Raw genomic sequence first — 19,617 nt, 5'->3', positions numbered from 1 at the left:
GTTATAAATCAGGCTGCGAACCGCAAGGTCAGCACTTCGAAATTAGCAGCTGCTCCGTGGGAAAAAGATGAGGCTTTCTGCTCCCGTAAAGATTTACAGCCTCAGAAACCCTGTTCTGGGTCGCTATGGGTCAGAACCGACTCCCCGGCACTTAACAATAACAACAAAACCTTGTACAGGGTCGCTATGAGTCAGAATCAACTACATGGCACATCACTACCACCACTTGTTTTTCATGCTTGTTTTATGCTTGGACAGTTAAATTCTACCTACATTTTCTTCAAATTTTACTGTTAAGTATTGAAGAGAAAAAACCCAAGGTGAAAACTATAATGTCCTTTTTTAGTTCAGAGGGATTCAATAGCCAGGATCAGTTAGTAAATATGCTGATTTGTCAGGCAATATCGCATCCTTATAATCTGTGGTAACTAGGAAACTCTACCCTTGGCCCTTGCAGGACGAAAACAACCACAGACAATACATAAATGAATTAGCACGACTGTATCCAATACAATTTTACTTACAAAACCTACAAGCCACAATTTGCACACAACTACAGTGTACTGAAGGGGTCAGCAATCAAGTCGATTCTGACTCATACCCATAGGTAATTTCACTCTGCACTGTAACTTTACAGGAGGAACAGACTGTCATGTCTATTCTCCCATGGGTTCTAACGGCCAACTTTGAGTTTAGCAAGCCAAGGACTTAACTGTTCTGCCACCAGAGCTTCTTTCCAATACATAAACCAAACCCACTGAGTAGATTGCAACTCACAGTAATCCTGTAGGTCAGAGCAGAACTGCCCCACAGGGTTTCCTGGTGTGACACTGTGGGTTAATGCGCTGGACTGCAAAGTCACTTGAACCATAAGATAGGTGATTCAAGCTCACCAGCTGCTCCTCAGAAACCCTACACAGGGTCGCTATGGGTCCAAACCAACTCGATGGCACTTAACAACAACAACAATCTTTACAGAGGCAAACTGCCACATCTTTTTCCAGGAGAAGGACTGGTGGTTTCGATCTGTCAGTCTTACAGTTAGCAGTCGACCGCTTTAATCACTGCACTGCCAGGATTCCTTTCCAATACACTTGTGTCGATTCGGGATTCGGTCTGACTCATAGCAACCTTGTAGAGGGTTTCTGAGGAGCAGTTGGTGAGCTTGAACCGCAGACCTTGTGGTCCTGTGCTTATCCTACAGCACCACACTCCAGTACACTAACATTTTCAATAGAGGGCTCTGCAGTGATGCCTCAATGGCAGTGGATTTGGTTTTGGTATCTCTAGACAGGAGCCCACAGTGGGTTGACTGCTGGGCTGCTAGCAGCAAGGTCAGCATTTCAAACCCACCAGTTACTCTGTGGAAAGACGATGAGGTTGTCTGCTCCTGTAAAGATTTGCAATCATGGAAACCCTAGGGAGCAGTTCTATTCTGTAAGTGCTGTTTAGTCAGTTACAACGTAGCAACCCTGTATACGGTTTCTAAGGGGGATAAGTGCTTACGCTTCAGCGCCACATCAGGATTTCTTTTGGGACTAAAGGGTCATCGTGGTGTGGAGCTATAGGATTAAAAACTGGATTGCTAACCACTGCTTAGAAACCCTACACAGGGTCACTACTAGTCAGAACTGACTTGAAGTCACTTAAAAACAACAACATGTGTTGGAATGGTCTCAATGGCAGTGGGTTGTACCTACAGATGTGATCCTATTTAGATACAGGGTTTCTTTTTGTTATGTTAAAGAGAGTAGATCCTAAACCTAATCACATCGCTACCAATGAAATAAATCAACACTGTGGGGACTTTTCTCGTTTAGGATTGTGAGAACATAAATGTGTGTTCTTTAAAGGCTCCCAATTGTGATATTTATGTTATGGTAACACTATGACATGAAGGAGTCCAGATGTAGCACTGTAGCATAAGCACTGGACTGCTAACCATAAGGTCCTAAGGTCAAACTTTTCCAGCTACTTCTTAGAAACCTGATACCAGGTGGCTATGAGGTGGAACTCACTCAACAGCACTTAACAAGAAGACACTGCAAATGCTTACTTTTTTTTTTTTAATTAAATGTTTATATTTTGCATTGAGTGAAAGTTTACAGGGTACATCATCAGCTTCACATTCAACCATTCATATAGCTTGTTTCATTACACTGATTATTATCCCCACCATATATCATCAGTTTACAGTGTTTCTCTCTATCCTCTTTAGCTTTTTTTTTTTTTTGGATGGGGGGGGGAATGCTTACTTTTTAAAGGGAAAAAGGGGGCATTTAATTTTGGTGCTTGGCAAGGTTTACCAATTAAAAATTAAAATAGAACTGAAGTCCAAAAATAGTAATTTCACTGTTTACAACAAGAGCCCACCTTCCTGTCATCAGAAGTCAAGGATTAACGAAATATGGACGACAGTATAGAAAGCCCATGTATTTTTAACGCGGTGTAAACTTGAAAACGTGAAAAGTTGAAAAAAACAAAAGTCTTGAACACTAGGGAGCAAAGAAGGGGAATCAAAGCAGTTAACTGAAAAGCAAATAGGTGGAGCTAAAGATTATGAAAAGAATGTCTGAGTCCAGATTTTCTACGGTTTTTTGCTTTGCTCAGTTTCATTTAAAATTAAGAATTCATTTCAATGATTTAAAAATATATATTTCATTATATTCTGGATCTTCTCTATTACCAGGTGATCATCAATAACAGTACTGCATATAACACTGGTTGTACAACTCAAAGAATGTCACCAAACTGTACATATACGTTTTACTACACATATTTTCAACAAGAAGAGAATATGTATAGTTTTTATGATTGCCTTAGTCCCAAAAGGAATCCTGATGTGGCGCTGAAGCATAAGCACTTATCCCCCTTAGAAACCGTATACAGGGTTGCTACGTTGTAACCGACTAAACAGCACTTAACAGTCCCCAACAGTAGAAATGGCTGGTAGACAGAAACAGAGAAATGATGTGACCAGTATGCTGTAAGGAAGGGTGTTAAAATCATAAAACAAGTGCCTGAAGAACTGAGTCATCACAATATAAATCCACTGCTGTGGAGTCCATTACAACTCATAATGGACAGAGGGGAACTGCCCCACAGAATTTCCAAGACTACACACTTTTATGGAGTCTTGGTGTGGCGCTGGACTGCAAGGTTGATCTGAACCGCAGGGTTTGTGGTTCAACCTCACCAGCCACTCCTTGGAAACCCTATACAGGGTCACTATGAGTCGGAACCAACTCCACGGCACTTAACAACCAATTTTTATAGAAGCAGACGGTCATATCTCTCTCCCAGCAGAGTGGCAAGTGGGTTCAAAAAGCCAACCTTGTTAGCCGCTGAGTGCTTTAGCCACTGTGCCATCAGGGCTCATCTCAGTATACCAAAAACCAATCCCAGTATTACTGAGTTGATTTTGACTGGTAACAACAAGTCTATATAGGGCTTCTGAGACTAAATCTTTATGGGAACAGAGAGCTTCATCTTTCTCCAGTGGTGCAGCTTGTGGGTTTGAACAGTCGACTCTGCAGTTAGTAGCTTAATGTCTAACCCACAGTAGAGTCAGGCCAAAAAAAAAAAAAAAACACACCAAAAACCCCCACATTATGCATTATAGGACTTAGTAACGTTTTTCTATTGCAAGTGGTAATATAGTTTCAGAAAAAAAAAAATCTACCAATATTGCTAACTTAAATTATCAGTTTGTTGTTAAATACTGTGGCGTCGGTTCTGACACATAGTGACCCTGCACAGGGTTTCTGAGGCTATAAATCTTCACGGGAGCAGAAAGTCTCATCTTTCTCCCGAAAATGGCTGGTAGTTTTGAACTAACGACCCTGAGGTTCGAACTGCCGAACTTGAGGTTAGCAGCCTGATTTGTATCCACTACGCTATAAAAGCTCCTTATAGTTGTTTATCATTTATAGATTTGCTGGCATTTATAGATTTGGTGAGTAATCACTGGACTACTCACAAAACCAAGCGTTCAAACTCACGAGGCACGCTTGGGGAGAAAGAAGAGGCTTTCTGCTCCCGTAAAGATTTACAGCCTTGGAAACCCTCTACAAGGTCACTACGATCCTGAATACTCTCAATGGCACTGGTTTTGGTTTTGGGAGTACATATTTATCACTGAATAAAGGGAGATCTGGTAGCATAGTGGTTACGAGTCAGACTATTCGAAACTACCAGAGGCTTCCTACTCCCGTAAAGATTTACAGGCTCGGAAACCCTACACAATGCGAACTGAATCCAGGGCACATCACCACCAAAATAAATAAACACTAGGAGTTCGCAGTAATTAATATAATGATATTTTAATATAATTTACATTTATCTCAAAATCAATTAATCAAATTTGAGACTCACTGATATCAGGAAATCATTATTTTTATATGTTATCAGCCAATTTGAGGAGAGAAGAGAGGAAAAAAACAAAAACACATTAAAGAAAGGCAGAAAAAAAACAAAACACATTAACGAGTACTAGGAGTGAATTGATTCTCCTTCAGTAAAAGCTTTTAAAGCAAAGTGGAGGGCAGGAATAGGAGAAGTACTTTCTGGGAATACTTCTGCTGAGGGGAAGGGAGGTAAACTGACAGAGAGTAGGCATGGGGAGGGGTGGGGCAGGTTAGAAGGACTGCAGAAGACAGTGACATGCTCAGTCCAAGGAAAAAAGTACTTTATACAGTACAGATGGTCGATCCAAATTTCTAATTAAAGGAATCTATATGCTATAAAAATCTCCAGAGTCTCATTCCCACACTGTGAGCTCTGTAATTCTAGTGTTGAAAAAACAAAACAAAACATTTTTCATACAAAACTGTCCCTAAACAAAAGCCAACTACTTTAACTAGTGCTCAATTGTAGTTACTATGTAACTTTGAATTGATTCTGAGTCTGACTCATAGTGACCCTTAAGGATAGGCAAAACTGTCCCACAGGGTTTCTGAGGATGTAGCAAGTTTTCCAGAAGCAAATCTTCAAGTCTTTTCTCCTGAAGCTACTGCTGGTTTCTAACTACAAACCTACGGGTTAGGAGACAGGCATTTAACCATTTTGCCTCCAGGATTCCTTTTGTGTTCAATCACACACACAATAACCCAAACCCACTCACTGTTAAGGACTCAGATTCCTATTTGTAGAGACCTTCCATAGGGTTTCTGAGACTACAAATCTTTATGGGAACTGACAGCCTTATCTTTTCTCTGCAGAGTGGCTGTGGGTTTGTACTGCCGACTTTGCAGTTAGCAGTCCAACACTTATCCCACAGTGCACCAGGGCTCCTTCAGTGTTCAACCAACGCATGCAGTTTTGCCTTAGTGCTTAATAGAGATAGATCCCATAGATGATATTGCACACAAAAAAAGAATTGCTGCTCCAGTGTAAAACCAATGATTATATATTTTAAACATCAACAATAGTTCAGGCTGCTGAGTGCCTACTAAGTGCTGACAACAGAGGAAAGCATTTTAGATGCTTGAACTTATTTACTGAATAATGCTTCAGAGTGATAATATTGTCGGTGAATTGCCTTGTACAATGTCACTGTATCTACTTCTCTCTCTGCTTCAGTTGCCATATCTATAAATTAATTTCTATACTTTGTTGTTGTTGTGAAGTGCTGTGCAGTTGGTTCTGATCCATAGCGACCCTGTATAGGGTTTCCGAGGAGCAGTTGGTGAGCTTGAATCACCTACCTTGCAGTTCAAACGGCTTTGCAGTCTGGCACGTTAACCCACAGTGCCACACCAGGACTCCTATACTTTAGGACTTCTAAATGGAGTAAGCAACCTAAATCTTGAAGACATATTCTAGTTAATGCCTCTAACCTTAAAAACAAAATAAAACATAAAAAAACCCCAAAACTTTTCTTTAATCCCACTCTTCCCTCTACTGTGCCATTCATTTATTTCTCAGGCCCATTCAGAGGCAATTCTCAAAATAAAAACATGTCATCATATCCTGACTCTACTTTTTCCCCTTGACATTCAATTTTCAAATAATTCCATTTTCTTGTTGTGGCCCTTATAGAACCACGAAAACCATTAACATCACCAATGACCTTCCTGGCTTTTTGGAAAAAACAAAAACCCAAAAAACCAGAGCCCTGGTGGCACAGTGGGTTAAGCATTGGGATGCTAACTGCAGGTTGGTGGTTCGAACCCACCAGCTGCTCCAGAGGAGAAAGATGAGGCAGTTGGCTTCTATAATGATTTATAGCTTTGGAAACCCTGCAGAGTTCTACTTTTCCCTGTAAGGTTACTCACTGAGTTGGAATCCACTTGACAGCAATGGATTTTTGTTTTCTCAGCAACACTGGACTTTGTCCTTACTGAAACACTCCTGTCACAGGTTCCCTGACACCCTCTCTCCACGCATTCCTCTTCCCCACAGATGAGAACTCCGTCTTCTTTGTAAACTCCTATTCTGCTACTTGACCTCTACGTCCTAATCCTTTTCTTCTTCCATTTTTAACCCCACTCAGCCCTATGGGGAGTCCTGGCGTGGTGCTGTGGGTTAATGCACCAGACTGCAAAGCAGTTTAGTAAGCAGTTCAAGCTCATCAGCCACTTCTCGGAAACCTTATATAGGGTTGTTAGGAGCCGGAACTGACTCAACAGCACTTAACAACATTGCTTTAAACACCACCTACATTCAGTCTACTCCCACATTTCTATTGGCAGCTCAAATCTGAGCTCTAGACTTGCATATCCAACTACATATGCGGCTTGACCATTTCATGTTTCTGGTATAACTCAAAACAGAATGTCCAGAACAGAACTCAATTTCCCTGAATCCTGTCCCCATCACTTAATTTTCTACCATCATAACCAACACCACCATTTATTGGGTTGTTTGCATTAGAAACCTTGGCTTCACCCTTGATTTATCCCTCTAATTGCCTTTCATCTCCAATCTAGTGCACTGCCTAGTCCTGGTTGTTTACTTCCAAGGATACTTTCAATTCAGTTTTTCAGAGGTAGCCTAGGCATCCTTTATCCCTTAACTTTCTACTTCCCATGTTGTTATTAAGTCTGGTCGAGAGGGTTCCAATTCAAAGCAATGTCGCATAGGGTTTCCATGAAGCAGCTAGTGGTTAGCAGTCTAGTGCTTTTCCTACCTATAGTGCCACACCAGGACTCCAACTTCCCCACACTTCCACTTCATTTTCCATAGCTAGTAGAACAGTCTTTAGAAATTGTGTAAAATGATTGCCCTTCCTCTGCTATTTCTGTATTTTTTTGTTCCCTTTGTAGCTTCATGGAATTTTATTTGATTTGCTTATGTTGGTTGTGTTTGTCTTCACCATTAAATTTCAAGAAAGTAGGTGTCATGTTTATATCAGTAACAATATAGTATAAAGCCTGATTCATCACTGGAATTAAAATATTAATTAATGATTATAGATCAGATAATTGGGCAGAAGGAAGGGGAGAGAAAAGAACTAAAATATGTATTTTGATAGATGGCAGTTAAGTGCTAGCAAGAAAAATAAAATAGGGAAGGCAATATGAAGTGGTGAGGAAGGGAAGCTTGTAGTTTTAAGTAGGGCAGTCAGGTAATATTTGAGCACAGACCTGAGGGAGGTAAAGGAAACCAGAATACTCTCCAAGGTGTGTGCATTCCACAGAGGAAACATTTAGTGCAAAGGTCTCCAGGAACACACATGCCTGGGGCATTTGAGCAAAGTTAGAGTAGTTAAAACAAAGGCACTGAGGAAAGTCAATGGGGGAGGGAGAGGGGATGGTGTCAGATCACACTGGACATAGGAATGTTGGCTTTTACTCTGGGACCAGGAAAGGTTGGAGGGGTTCCTGTAAAATAAGCACTGGACTGCTAACTGCAAGGTCAGTAGTTCAAACTCACCAGCCACTCCTGGGAATCCCTATGCAGGGTCAATGAGTCGGAACCTACTCTCCTAGGCTCTTAACAATGAGTGGCTGTAAAGCTTTAAGAAAAGGACAGACCAAATGTGACATGTTTTAATTGGATTCTTTTGGCTGCTGTGTTGAAACTAGTCCCGACCAGACATTTTGTTAGCAGTGGAGATGATGAGAGGTAGTTAGATTAATAGCTAAATTCTGGATTTACAGGTATAGTCAACCCAATTTGCTGACAGCTTAAATGTGAGGCGTGGAGACAAACAGCAATGAAGGTGACTCCAAGGGAGTCAAAGACTATTTTGTCACACTAACCTCTGCTTAAAAGCTATAGCTCATTTACAAGGGCACTTCAGAAAGTTGGTGGAAAAATGTTTCCACGAACTTTTTGAAGCCCATTCATATGTTGCCAAATTATATTATAATGCACCTGGTACAAAATATTGTTTTTGCTAGTATAACGGGGTACAGAAAGAATAAAATCAGTATTTAATCTAGTCTTCCTATTTAAGTGTTGAAGAAAGTATTTTTTAGAATACAATAGTTGGGGAACGGAGAGACAGAACTTCCTATTACTAACTTTTCATGTTAAACAAATACAGTTTCAAACTTGTCTTATTTAATTACTGATTAAAGTTTTCCTTGACAGGTTTTTTTTTTTTTTTTAAGCACTGCTGATTTAGTTCCAACCCACAGCAACCCTGAATAGGGTTTCTGAGGAGTGGCTGGTGAGCTTGAACCACCAACCTTGCAGTTCAAATTGACCTTGCAGTCCAGCACACTAACCCACAGCGCCACACCAAGACTCCACTTGACAGCTAGTGGCAATTAAACTACAACTGAAACCAACAACTAAGAGAAGTCTTAAAATAGGCTGATTTTTTTGTTGTTGTTAAGTGCCTTTGAGTTGGTCCCGACTCATAGTGACCCTATATAGGGTTCCCGAGGAACAGCTGGTGGGCTTGAACCGCAGACCTTGCGGATCACAGTCCAGTGCTGATCCTAAAGCACCACACCAGGAGTCCAGGTTGATATACATGGAACCTTAAAAGTATTCCAATACTATACTCCAAAGAAATACTTGAAAATGGAAAAAATCTATTTGTATAAATATATTTTGTTGAATTTTGGTAGGCAAATTATGGGGGACAGATAAATATGTAACAAATGATAAATGTTTAATGTAGAAAAATATTAATTATTAAATATAACTGTATCGATCACACCAGTAGGAGAAAGTGAACAAAAGCATAATTTAGTATACAGAACACATATGAAACAAGGACATTTTTAACTAGGTAAAAATAATTTCTACAATAAAGACCTTAAAGTGTCAGGGAGTTGTAAACACCTCTTGTATATAGGTAGTAAGAGTGAAAGTATTTTCTGATTTTTATTGACTCTGAATTTAAACTTTACTATATAATTTACAAAAAAGCATACACATCTTAGTATTTACCTTAGGGACTTCCAGGCTGCGTGTGGTAGTTTACACTGATGTCATAATAAGAATATGACATCAAAAAATATGCAAGGAACTTTTTGCAAAACCTTTGTTGATTAACAGCTGATTTCAAAAGTAAAAACAAAGTTAAACTAGAGTCCTTTAATTCAATAAGATAGTTAATATTTAATAAAGTTCAATACAGGCTTTTCAAAGTAGTTTATCTGATCTAGTTGTGAACCTGCTATCCAAAGAGATCAGATTTCAGGATAAAATTACCTTTCAAGAAAGTGATAAATAAAAACAGTGCTCTTTTTAAGCAACTATCTTAACAGACCCTATTTTCTCAAACCAGCCCCACCTCCCTTTAAAAGTAGCATACTTTTAAAATCGTGAAAAAGAAACCAGGCGGGTTTCTGCTCTGGGGTTGGGCTCTGATTGACGTGACATTTTTCAGGATACCAAGTTTGGGGAAGGGTGGGACTGGAAGAGGCACGGATCTCTTTCCCAACCTTGGATGGGCAGATAGTAAAACAATGGGTAAAGGCCAATGGTACAGGACCCTCTTACCTCCAGTTTCTGTAATTCCCACACGCATAGGGGAACTGCAACCACTATGGACACCAGGTAGATGACCACCGCTAAAGGTCGAATCCACTGTCTCCAGTTCCTCCAGGTACAAGTGCAAGGCATGTTTTTGGATATTTCAGCTCCACGTAGTAAAGAAAAAGAGCTCTAAGGAGATTGTAATGAGGAGCCCTGTGTTACGGAGAAAGCACTGTTGGGCGACTTTACCAGCAGCTCAAGCTGCCTCCACGGCGGACGCTGAGCTTAATGTTGCAGCAACTGCAGCCGCTGTGGGTGCTACCTGGGAGCTGTGCGGGCAGCATCTTTTCTTCTCCACCTCGCATTGACCCGGTCGGTTCGTGGTGGGACTCCCGGGTGGAGCAGCTGCCCTCACCTGGGGATCGCCCTGAGCTCCGCCTGCACCATGGCTTGGAGCTGGTGCCGACCAGGACCGGCCTCTAGAGACCCTCCACACAGCCCCGATGCTGCTTTATCCGCTCACTCTTTTCTTTAGGGGTTGGGCTTCCTCCCTCCCGCACTCCTTAGTCTCTTTTCGCTCAATTATGCTGACAGATATGAGACGAGGACCCAAGCCAGCGGACCTCCTAGATATCCTGACTAGGTCTTACGGGACATCCCCATGGCGGAACCAAAGGCCAAACCAGGGCTTTCTGCTCTCTTCCGCTTCCGCCCCTGCTGTCTGAGGGAGGGGATTCGTCTCTAGAGCCAAGTACAGTCCGCCCCATCCGGCTCACTTCTCACTCTCTGATTGGTCACTGTCAGAGGGCGGGACTGTGAGGTTGTGCGTGGAGTGTGGAAAGAAGAACAAGGATTAAGTGGGTAGCGGTTGTAGACAGATTTTTGCGCAGCTGTCTCAGTGAAGGCTTCATTCTTCTCTAACCTTAATTCAATTTAAAGCCTAGGTAGGGGGCAGTTTCTTTACAAGTGCAAGAGAGAATAAGAGCTAGAATAAGACGGCAGAAAAAAACGGGAAATGCCATCTAGTTTTCTCTCAATTGCTAGAATCTAGTAGTAGGCTGCGTGGTCTTTTTGAATCATAAACCAAGAATTCAAATAATTCAATTTTAGTAGCAGCTACAAATATCCAATGTCTTTTCACATTTTTAACTTGTTAAAAACTTGTATACATTTAAATGTTTCAAAATGTTCCACAGAAGGGAATTTCCTGTGTTTAAAACCTTTGGTTAAACCTGTAGAGCAAACAATTGGCCATCTATTTTTCAGTTAGATATACGAGTGCATCTATGCCATTTTCTGGGGAACAAACACTGTATTAAGTTCTCTACCTAGAGTACATAACGATCTACAGAAAGACATTCTGAGTGATGGGCACAGCTCTGTTATAAAGAAAGCAAATTCAAGTTAAGTCTTATGCTCCAACACTCTAGTGAGTAATAGAGCTGGGATTCTCACCTCCATATTCCTGACTCCAAAGGCCTCTTACAAACGTCACTATTTATAAACGTCATTATTATAAGCAGAATTTCTGCTTAGTGTCATATGGACAATAAGGCCCCCAGGTCAGGAGCTGACAAAAAAGAATTCTTATATGACAAAGAATATCTTCTCCAGTGCCATCTGACTTAGTGGAGGAGCTCTTGGAGCTTGATTTCTGAAGCCCTTTTCCAGATCTTTAACACCTTCATTTTATTCCATGGCCTCTTTTAAAACAAACTGTTTTGTGAAAAGGAGAAATAGGCCTTTTGTTTGCTGGCTCTTTTCAAACTAACTTAGATCAGCAGGGAAGTTAAATATGTATTTAAGTTAGTAGGAATCCTGCTATGGAGCTGTATGGTAAGCAATGGACTGCTAAATGCAAGGTTGGCAGCTCAAACTCACTAAACACTCCTCGGATTCCTGTGAGTCAGAACCAACTTGATGGCACTTAACAACAACAAATATATAGTGAGATTTTCACTGATAATATTAAATGTATTCACTCTTAAGGGCTTCGTTTTATTTTATAATTTTATATCCTGGTGTGGTGCTGTAGGATAAGCAGTGGACTGCTAACCACAAGGTTGTCGGTTCAAACTCTCCCACCTGCTCCTTGGAAGAAACCCTGTACAGGGTCTCTATGAATTGAAACTGACTCTGTGGTACTTAACAACAACACCATCATCTCATTTATGTAATAACAGTGATAGTTGCTATGTGCTGTGGAGTCAGTTCTGACTCATAGCGACCCTGTACAGGGTTTCCGAGGCTATAAATCTTTACAGGAGCAGAAAGTCTCATCTTTCTCCCGTGGAACAGCTGGCTGTTTCGAACTGCTGACCTTGAGGTTGACAGCCCGATTCGTAGCCACTACGCTACCAGAGCTCCTAATAGTGATAGTAGACAGGAGTCATTTTTTGAAATATTCTTACTATGGGGAATAAAAAAGTGAGTAATTTACTTCATGTTTGTAGTTAGCCTAACTCACGTTATGTTTGCCATATTCCTCACCCCTGGCTCTGTGGAACTCTGATAAATTCTGTATTGCTTAAGGATAGGTATACTGTGTGCGTCTAGCTAGACATTTCTACCTGGAGAGTGGTTAAGACATGGAGTAGTCACAAATGCTAATCTTGGTGCTTTATCTGATTGTTCTGGTTGACTTTGACATCTTGTGATTATCTTGTGACTTGAGAAATGCAAAGCTTCTGGAAAAGTACATGACTCCCCCAGAGTGTGCATTCCAATGTGAAAATATATAGATCATGTATTCTGATCTCAAGTGGAATTCCATTAAAACAGCCTGTTTTAGTCAGAAATCTACTCCCCCCACTACTGCCACCTTCTAATAACACTTTGTCTCTCTAACTTGGAGTTGGTAATCCAGGACACAAACCCTTTTTTTTTTTTTTTTTTTAACAAACCCTTTTTAAAGGTAACCATAAATTTATTTGATCCCATCTTTTGTTTTTATTTTTCTGAAAATTTTCTAGGCCTATGAAATTAAAGTTCAGTATTAATCACTGAGATAGAGAATGGCTACTGTTAGCAACCATAATGTTGGCATGATCTTAATCTACAGATTGTTCCCCATTTATGATGTATTTGAGTTACAATGAACTGCACTTACTGCTGTTATTTGTTTTTGGACATTTTATTGTTAGTAATGGAATCCTGATGTGGCATTATAGGATAAGCACTGGACTGCTGACTGCAAGGTTCAACCCAACTAGCCGCTCCTTGGAAACCCTATCCAGGGGGCTATGACTCACAACCGACTTGCAGCACTTGACAACAGCAATTGTTAGTAATATATATTACATATAATGCTGCAGCTTTATAGTGGACATTGTTGACACTTTGGCATACATTTCCATATCTCTCCATATAAATACAGCCATGGTGGCTTTAAAATATAGTCATAAATTTTTGGATACTTTTCTCATAAAAAGGTAGAGCCTATGTTCCCTCTCCTTAAATCTGAATGAACTCGTGACTGATTTGACCAGTAGAACATGGTGAAAGTGACCACAAATGACTTCTGAGTTTAAGTCATAAAAGGCCATACAGCTTCACCTTGTTTGCTGTCTCTGTCATCATGGAAAAGTCTAACTAAGAGGCTGATGTGCTATTGAGAGAGCCTGCAACACTCAATTCTTGTGGAAGGATCAGCACAAGGCTGGTCCCTATGAGGTGGAGGTTAAAGACTTCTCAAATGTCTGACTTTTCTAAAGTGCTATGTTGTTGTTGTTAAGTGCCATCGATTGGTTCTGACTCATAGTGACCCTGTATAGAGTTTATGAGGAGTGGCTGGTGAGGTTTGAACTGCCAACCTTTCAGTTCAAACTGACCTTGCGGTCCAGTGCATTATCCTGCAGCACCACCACTCCATAGTCCCCGATGTTAATCACTTCTCCCCTCAATATTTTCCTCCAATTCCCAGGATTCCACAATTTGCTAAACCCATGGGGTGGTGGAGGCTGGCAAGTCTCAAATCCCTCTGGAGGATTCTCCTTACCTAACCTGAATCGACTGTTGATTCACAAGACTGTGGAAGATGGCAAATCAGATCAGGCCACCGGCTCAAGTCCCAAGAACCAGAGGTCAGACGGTGACAAACTTAGTCAAGCTAAAAGAGCACACAGCCCACTCACATCACCAAGATGGCTCATTTTATTCACATCAGGATGGCAAAAGTGATTAAGCCCCTCATCAAGATTTTCAGGTTTTTGCAATCATAATTAACTGTTAATAATCACTCACAACTGAATCATATAATCCTATCAGCATCTTCCCTCACCTTCTCATATCCAGACCCACCAGGAAAAAGTCCTTCTATGGGAGTTACAAACACGTGGCTAGCAGAGTGACACTAAATAATTCACTGCACTGCAGAGCCCAAGACACATGGAGATGCCCTGAAAAGGGGTGCTAGTGGACTATCTCAGCTGAGTTTAGCCCTCCAATCAGCTAGTGCAGATGCTAGATGCCTGAGAGAAACAGATTCTAGTTCCCAGCCATTTGAATCATCCCCAAGTTTCCTAGCTGAGGCCCTTGACATGTGATTCAGAGACAAACCATACTTCTATGCCCTGCCCTGATTCCTGACCTGCAGAATCCATTAGCATAATAAAATGATTGTTGTTTTACTTCATTGAGTTTTGAGATGTTATGTATCTGGTGAATAGATAACTGAAACAATGCCTTTCATCTATATATTTGTATGTTAAGCACCACACCAGGACTCCATAGATTTGTATTGTTGTTTTTGCTGTTAAGTGCCATCGAGTGGGTTCTGACCCATAGTGTCTCTGTATAGGGTTTCTGAGGAGCATCTTGCAGCAGACCTTGCAGTTCAAATGGCTTTGCAGTCTGGCACATTAACCCACAGCACTCTACCTAACCTGAGAGAGGCTTCTCTAAGACTTTTTTTTTTTTTTTTCTCTTAAGAAAGATGTTGGTTCAGTCTTGAGATTGTGCTAACCAATCAAAAGATTTAGTGAATCTGAGTTTTAAAGGTTGCAAGAATACAGGGGAGAAAAATGAGCAGGGAGATTTCTTCCCTGTGTTCTTTAATTTTGTAATGATAAAAAAAAAAAAAAAAACCCAAACCCTTAAACCCACTGCAGTTGAGTCTATTCCGAGTCATATCGACATCAAATGATAGAGTAGAACTGTCCAATAGGGTTTCCTAGGCAGTCCTGGTGTGGCGCAGTAGGTTAAGCCTTGGATTGCTACCCATAAGGTCAGCGGTTCAAATGTACCTGCCACTCCTTGGAAATCCTGTACAGGGTCTCTCTATGAGTAGGAACTGACTCAGGGACACTTCACAACAACATATACAGGAGCTGGAGGTGCTGTCCTTTTCACTTTTTTAAATATACATTTTTATTGTGAAGTGAGTGATAGTTTACATGAGAGAGCATCAGCTTTACACTCATCATTTTATTGCAGTGATTATGATCTCCTCCATGCATCATCACTGAACAGTATTTGCTTCTATTCCCTCTTTTTTTTTGGGGGGGGGGGCGGGGATATACACCTAAACACTAAGGAATATATATAATCATTTAAACAACCAAAGGGCACATTCTGCAAGCCAGACTCCTGGATGCCAGACCACAGCCTTTCTATTCCCATGAGTCCTCATCTCTGCCTCCATCTCTGGTGTCTCTGCTTCTCTGGTTAGGGTTCCACATTCCGCTCATGCTCTTCACCCTTGATGGTCCTAGGATCCTCTGTGCCTGGAATGTAAGATTAACTACTGTCCCCTTTATGTTACAAAACTTCTACTTTTACCATCGGGAAAGTCACAATTAGTCATGATAACAACTACTCACTATTGAATCATAAGAATTTTATCCCCATCTCCTTTCACCAGACCTGTCTAAACAAGATGAAAATTATTCAGTGGGGATTCTACCTTCCCTTGCATACTCTGAAACTAACCTCTCTCTTGAAAACTTGTAATCCAATCACTTTATGCCTTTGTAGCCCCCCCCGCCCCCATTTTAGGTAACCAATGTCTAAGTTGCCAGTCCCTTCATCCCTGAGTACAGAGTGGGTAGGATGAAGATACCCTCTCAGTTGGTATTTTGAGATACTACACCCATAAGCTCTGGTAGCGTAGTGGTTACGAATCGGGCTGCGAACCTTAAGGTCAGCGGTTCGAAACTACCAGCCGCTCCACGGGAGAAAGATGAGGCTTTCTACTCCCGTAAAGATTTACACCCTCGGAAACCCTGTACAGGGTCGCTATGGGTCGGAACCGACTCGATGGCACTTAACAACAACAACAACACACCCATAAGTGGAGTCCCAGTGTGGTGCTGTGGGTTAATGCGCCAGATTGCAAAGCTGTTTGAACTGCAAGGTTGATGGTTCAAGTTCACCGGCTGCTCCTTGGGAACCCTATACAGGGTTGCTATAGGTTGGACTCAACTTGACGGTACTTAACAATAACCATAAGTATAGGTCAAGCTCATCAAATTGTAGAAATGTATACTTGTTTCATTTATCAATTTTTAAAATCTTTTGCTTGAGTTGTGGTCTTCAAGCCACTGAAGCTAGGTCAAATGGGTACTATCTGCAAGTTTGGGGATTATTGTACATCTCCCCTCACTATATGTCAACTGATACTCTACTCTCAGCTCTAGCCCTCCATGGCTATTTCCTTGTCCATGGGCTCAGAAGACCCCAGGTCTCACCATACTTTGGACCAACCAGCTATTCCTCTTCTCTCTTTCATCTCCAGGTCAACAGGAGTCTATGGAACGTGGTTGGACTAAGCCCATAACTTCATTGTTGCCTTTCCCCTCCTTCCACTCACCAGTAGACCAACATGGTTGCCAGCAAGCTTATGTGGCTGTTGATGTGATCTCTTTGAGTTTCAGTCTTGGAGGGGATGGGGTTGTCCTGAGAGGACTTGACTGCTTGCCTTGATGGCTCTCCAGCAAACAACTTGCTTGTCCTTGTAGTAGCCAATTAGACTGCTGTTTTTTGTTTTGATTTTGATTTTTTCCTGTTGATCTTTCTTCAAGAAGTATCTTCTATTTTTCTAGCTGCTCCAGGTTGGTCTGCTGTTCTTTCAAGTGGGAATGTCTCACCTCAGAAGGTTCTGGATGGGGCTCAGGATTCCACCTAAGGTCCTATACACTACCAAGACTCCACAAGAAGCCTATTTCACTGGGCAAGTTCTAGAACCCCTTTTAGGTATTCCAATGAGTTATAGGCTGAAGACAGGCTTACAAGCTTTCAGTAATTATGTTTCCTACCTTTCCACTTTAGATCTGCTTCTCTAATTCTACTAGCATGTCCCTGGGCAGAGGTTCCTAAACATTCTCATTTCACACACCTTTAGTACCTTAGTAGTTTCTTCAAAGTTTTCCTGGACTAGACAAGTACCCCATGGCTTCATTTATTAATTAATTAGGTGCTTTTGAGCTGTGGTGTTGGAGGAGAATATTAAACATACCATGGATTGCCAAAAGAACAAACAAATCTGTGTTGGGAGAAGTACAGCCAGAATGCTCACTGGAAGCCAGGATGGCCAGACTTCCTCTTTTATGCTTTGGGCATATTGTTAGGAAAGACCAGTCCCTGTAGAAGGATATCATGGTTGGTAAAGTGGAGGATTAGAGAAAAAGCAGAAGACCCCCTAGTGAGATGGATTGGCACAGTGGTGGCAGCGATGGGCATAAATGTAGCAATGATTGTGAGATTGGCGCAGTACTGGGCAGTGTTTCATTCTGTTATGCATGGGCCTCTGTGAGTTGGTACTGATTTGGCACTGTGGGTTAATGTGCCAGACTGCAAAGCCATTTGAACTGCAAGGTTGGTGGTTCAAGCTCATCAGCTGCTCCTCAGAAACCCTATTCAGGGTCATTATGGGTCAGAACCGACTCAACGGCACTCAACAGCAACAACAGGTGCAAACAACTCAATTATAGGAGTTCATGTAGTATCTGACAAATCTTGCTATGTTTTCCTCAAAATATTAAAATGTCCCAAGGTGTTTCTGTGAGTTCACTCTTGTGCCCTATGACTCCTCAGTTCACAATTTGGGTATTTCTGTGCTAGCACTTTTTTTTCACCTGTCTTCTGACTTGGACTTGCCTCTTGTTTCATCCCAGATCCCATTCCCCACATTTCCAGGACTTACCAAATAGTCATTCCTGGTGATGTTATTTATTTATGGTTTTAAGTTTTACACTTGATGCAGGTTTATTCTCCAATATATTTCTATATTGACTTTGTACATTAAGGTTCTTTGTTTAAACGATTAAAATAAATAATCTAAATGACTAAATAGAGCATACACCCTCATCTTCAAAGATCAGCTACTAGAATTACTGGATTAATGACCTCAGGACTCTAGTTTCCACACACCACAGGTGATAAAATATCTTAGGTTACTTGATAAACTTAGTGGTGTATGTTGCCTTTTGTCACTGAACTAAAGAGGAGACTGTGAAGTGTGCAAACAACTTGCATAGTAAATAATAAATAACCTTTTATGTATTATATTACTCATGAGGTAAGCTTTATACTATCTTTATCAGATGGGAAAGTCTTCCCCCTTCATTTCAGTTGTTGTTTTATTTTCAGACTGATTTAAGTGGCTTTTTTGTAACATAAAGTTACAGGCTAAAAGGAATGAAAAATTCTTATATGCACAATTCAACACTAGGTGATGCAGAAAATTTTTAAGAGAACGAATTTATGGTCATGAAGAAGGTTCTGTGCATTATGAAAAAAATGTATCTTCTTGTTAGATGCCATCGAGTTGATGCCAACTTAGACTCATAGCAACCTTATGTACAACAGAATGAAACATATCCTGCACCAATCTCATTATTGTTATGCATGAGCCCATTGTTGTGCCATTGTGGCAATCAAGCTCCTTGGAGGTCTTCCTCTTTTTTGATGACCCTCCACTATAAAAAGCATGATCTTCTCTCCATGGATTTGTCCCTCTTGATAATATGTCTGAAATATGAGAGACAGAGTCTGGTCATTCTGGTTTCTAATGAGCAATCTGGCTGTACTTCTTCCAACACAGATCTGTTTGTTCTTCTGGCAGTCCATGCTACTTTCAGTTTTCTTCTCTAACACCATAACTTTAATGCATCAATTCTTCTGTGGTCTTCTTTATTCCTTGTCCAGTTTTCACATGCATATAAGGTTATTGAAAATACCATGGCTTGGGGCTCTGGATCTTGCATCTGGCTCATTACATCTGCTCTTCAGATCATTACCTGATCTGATTCACTAGCTCATGAAGCCTCATTCATGAACAGATCTTGAAAGATTCCTCTACACTGATCTCTGAACTATGGATTTGGGATTTGCCAGCCTTCACAATTGTGTGAGCCATTGCTTTAGAAAACTGATATATACCAAGTGCAATATACAGAAATCAAACCAGTAGATATATACAGAAATCAAACTGACTGTGTATGTGGGAAAAGATAGTGGAAAAACTCAGTATCATCAACCAAAACAAGGCCAGTGTCAGACTGTGAAATATAACATCAATTGATCATATGCAAGTTCAGGTGGAAGCTAAAGGTCATTAAAAAAGTCCATCGAGGCAAAATATGAGCTTTTTCACTTGAGTTTAGAAACCATCTCAAGAAAAGACTTGATACATTAGTCACTAATGTAAGAGTTATGGGATCACATCAAGAACATCATATAGGAAGAAAGCAAAAGATCATTAAGAAGACAAGAAAGAAGAAAAAGACCAAAATGGCAAAT

The 19,617-nt window shown here is 40.9% G+C and overlaps 1 protein-coding gene across 1 annotated transcript in view; it reads right to left on the bottom strand.

Moving 5' to 3' along the window:
- Window positions 1-10,089, bottom strand: part of TMEM184C (transmembrane protein 184C) — a 28,514-nt gene extending 18,425 nt beyond the window's left edge. The window contains exon 1 of the mRNA XM_006870866.1: window positions 9,904-10,089. Coding sequence (XP_006870928.1) covers window positions 9,904-10,026 — 123 coding nt within the window. The 5' untranslated portion in view covers window positions 10,027-10,089. The remainder of the gene's footprint in view (window positions 1-9,903) is intronic.
- Window positions 10,090-19,617: the final 9,528 nt, after the last annotated feature.

This window comes from Chrysochloris asiatica, unplaced genomic scaffold (assembly GCF_000296735.1).
Source record: "Chrysochloris asiatica unplaced genomic scaffold, ChrAsi1.0 scaffold00155, whole genome shotgun sequence".
In the NCBI taxonomy this organism is placed as follows: Eukaryota; Metazoa; Chordata; class Mammalia; order Afrosoricida; family Chrysochloridae; genus Chrysochloris; species Chrysochloris asiatica.
Note: the sequence above shows the minus strand (reverse complement) of the source record. Positions and strands in the feature narration are given on the sequence as shown.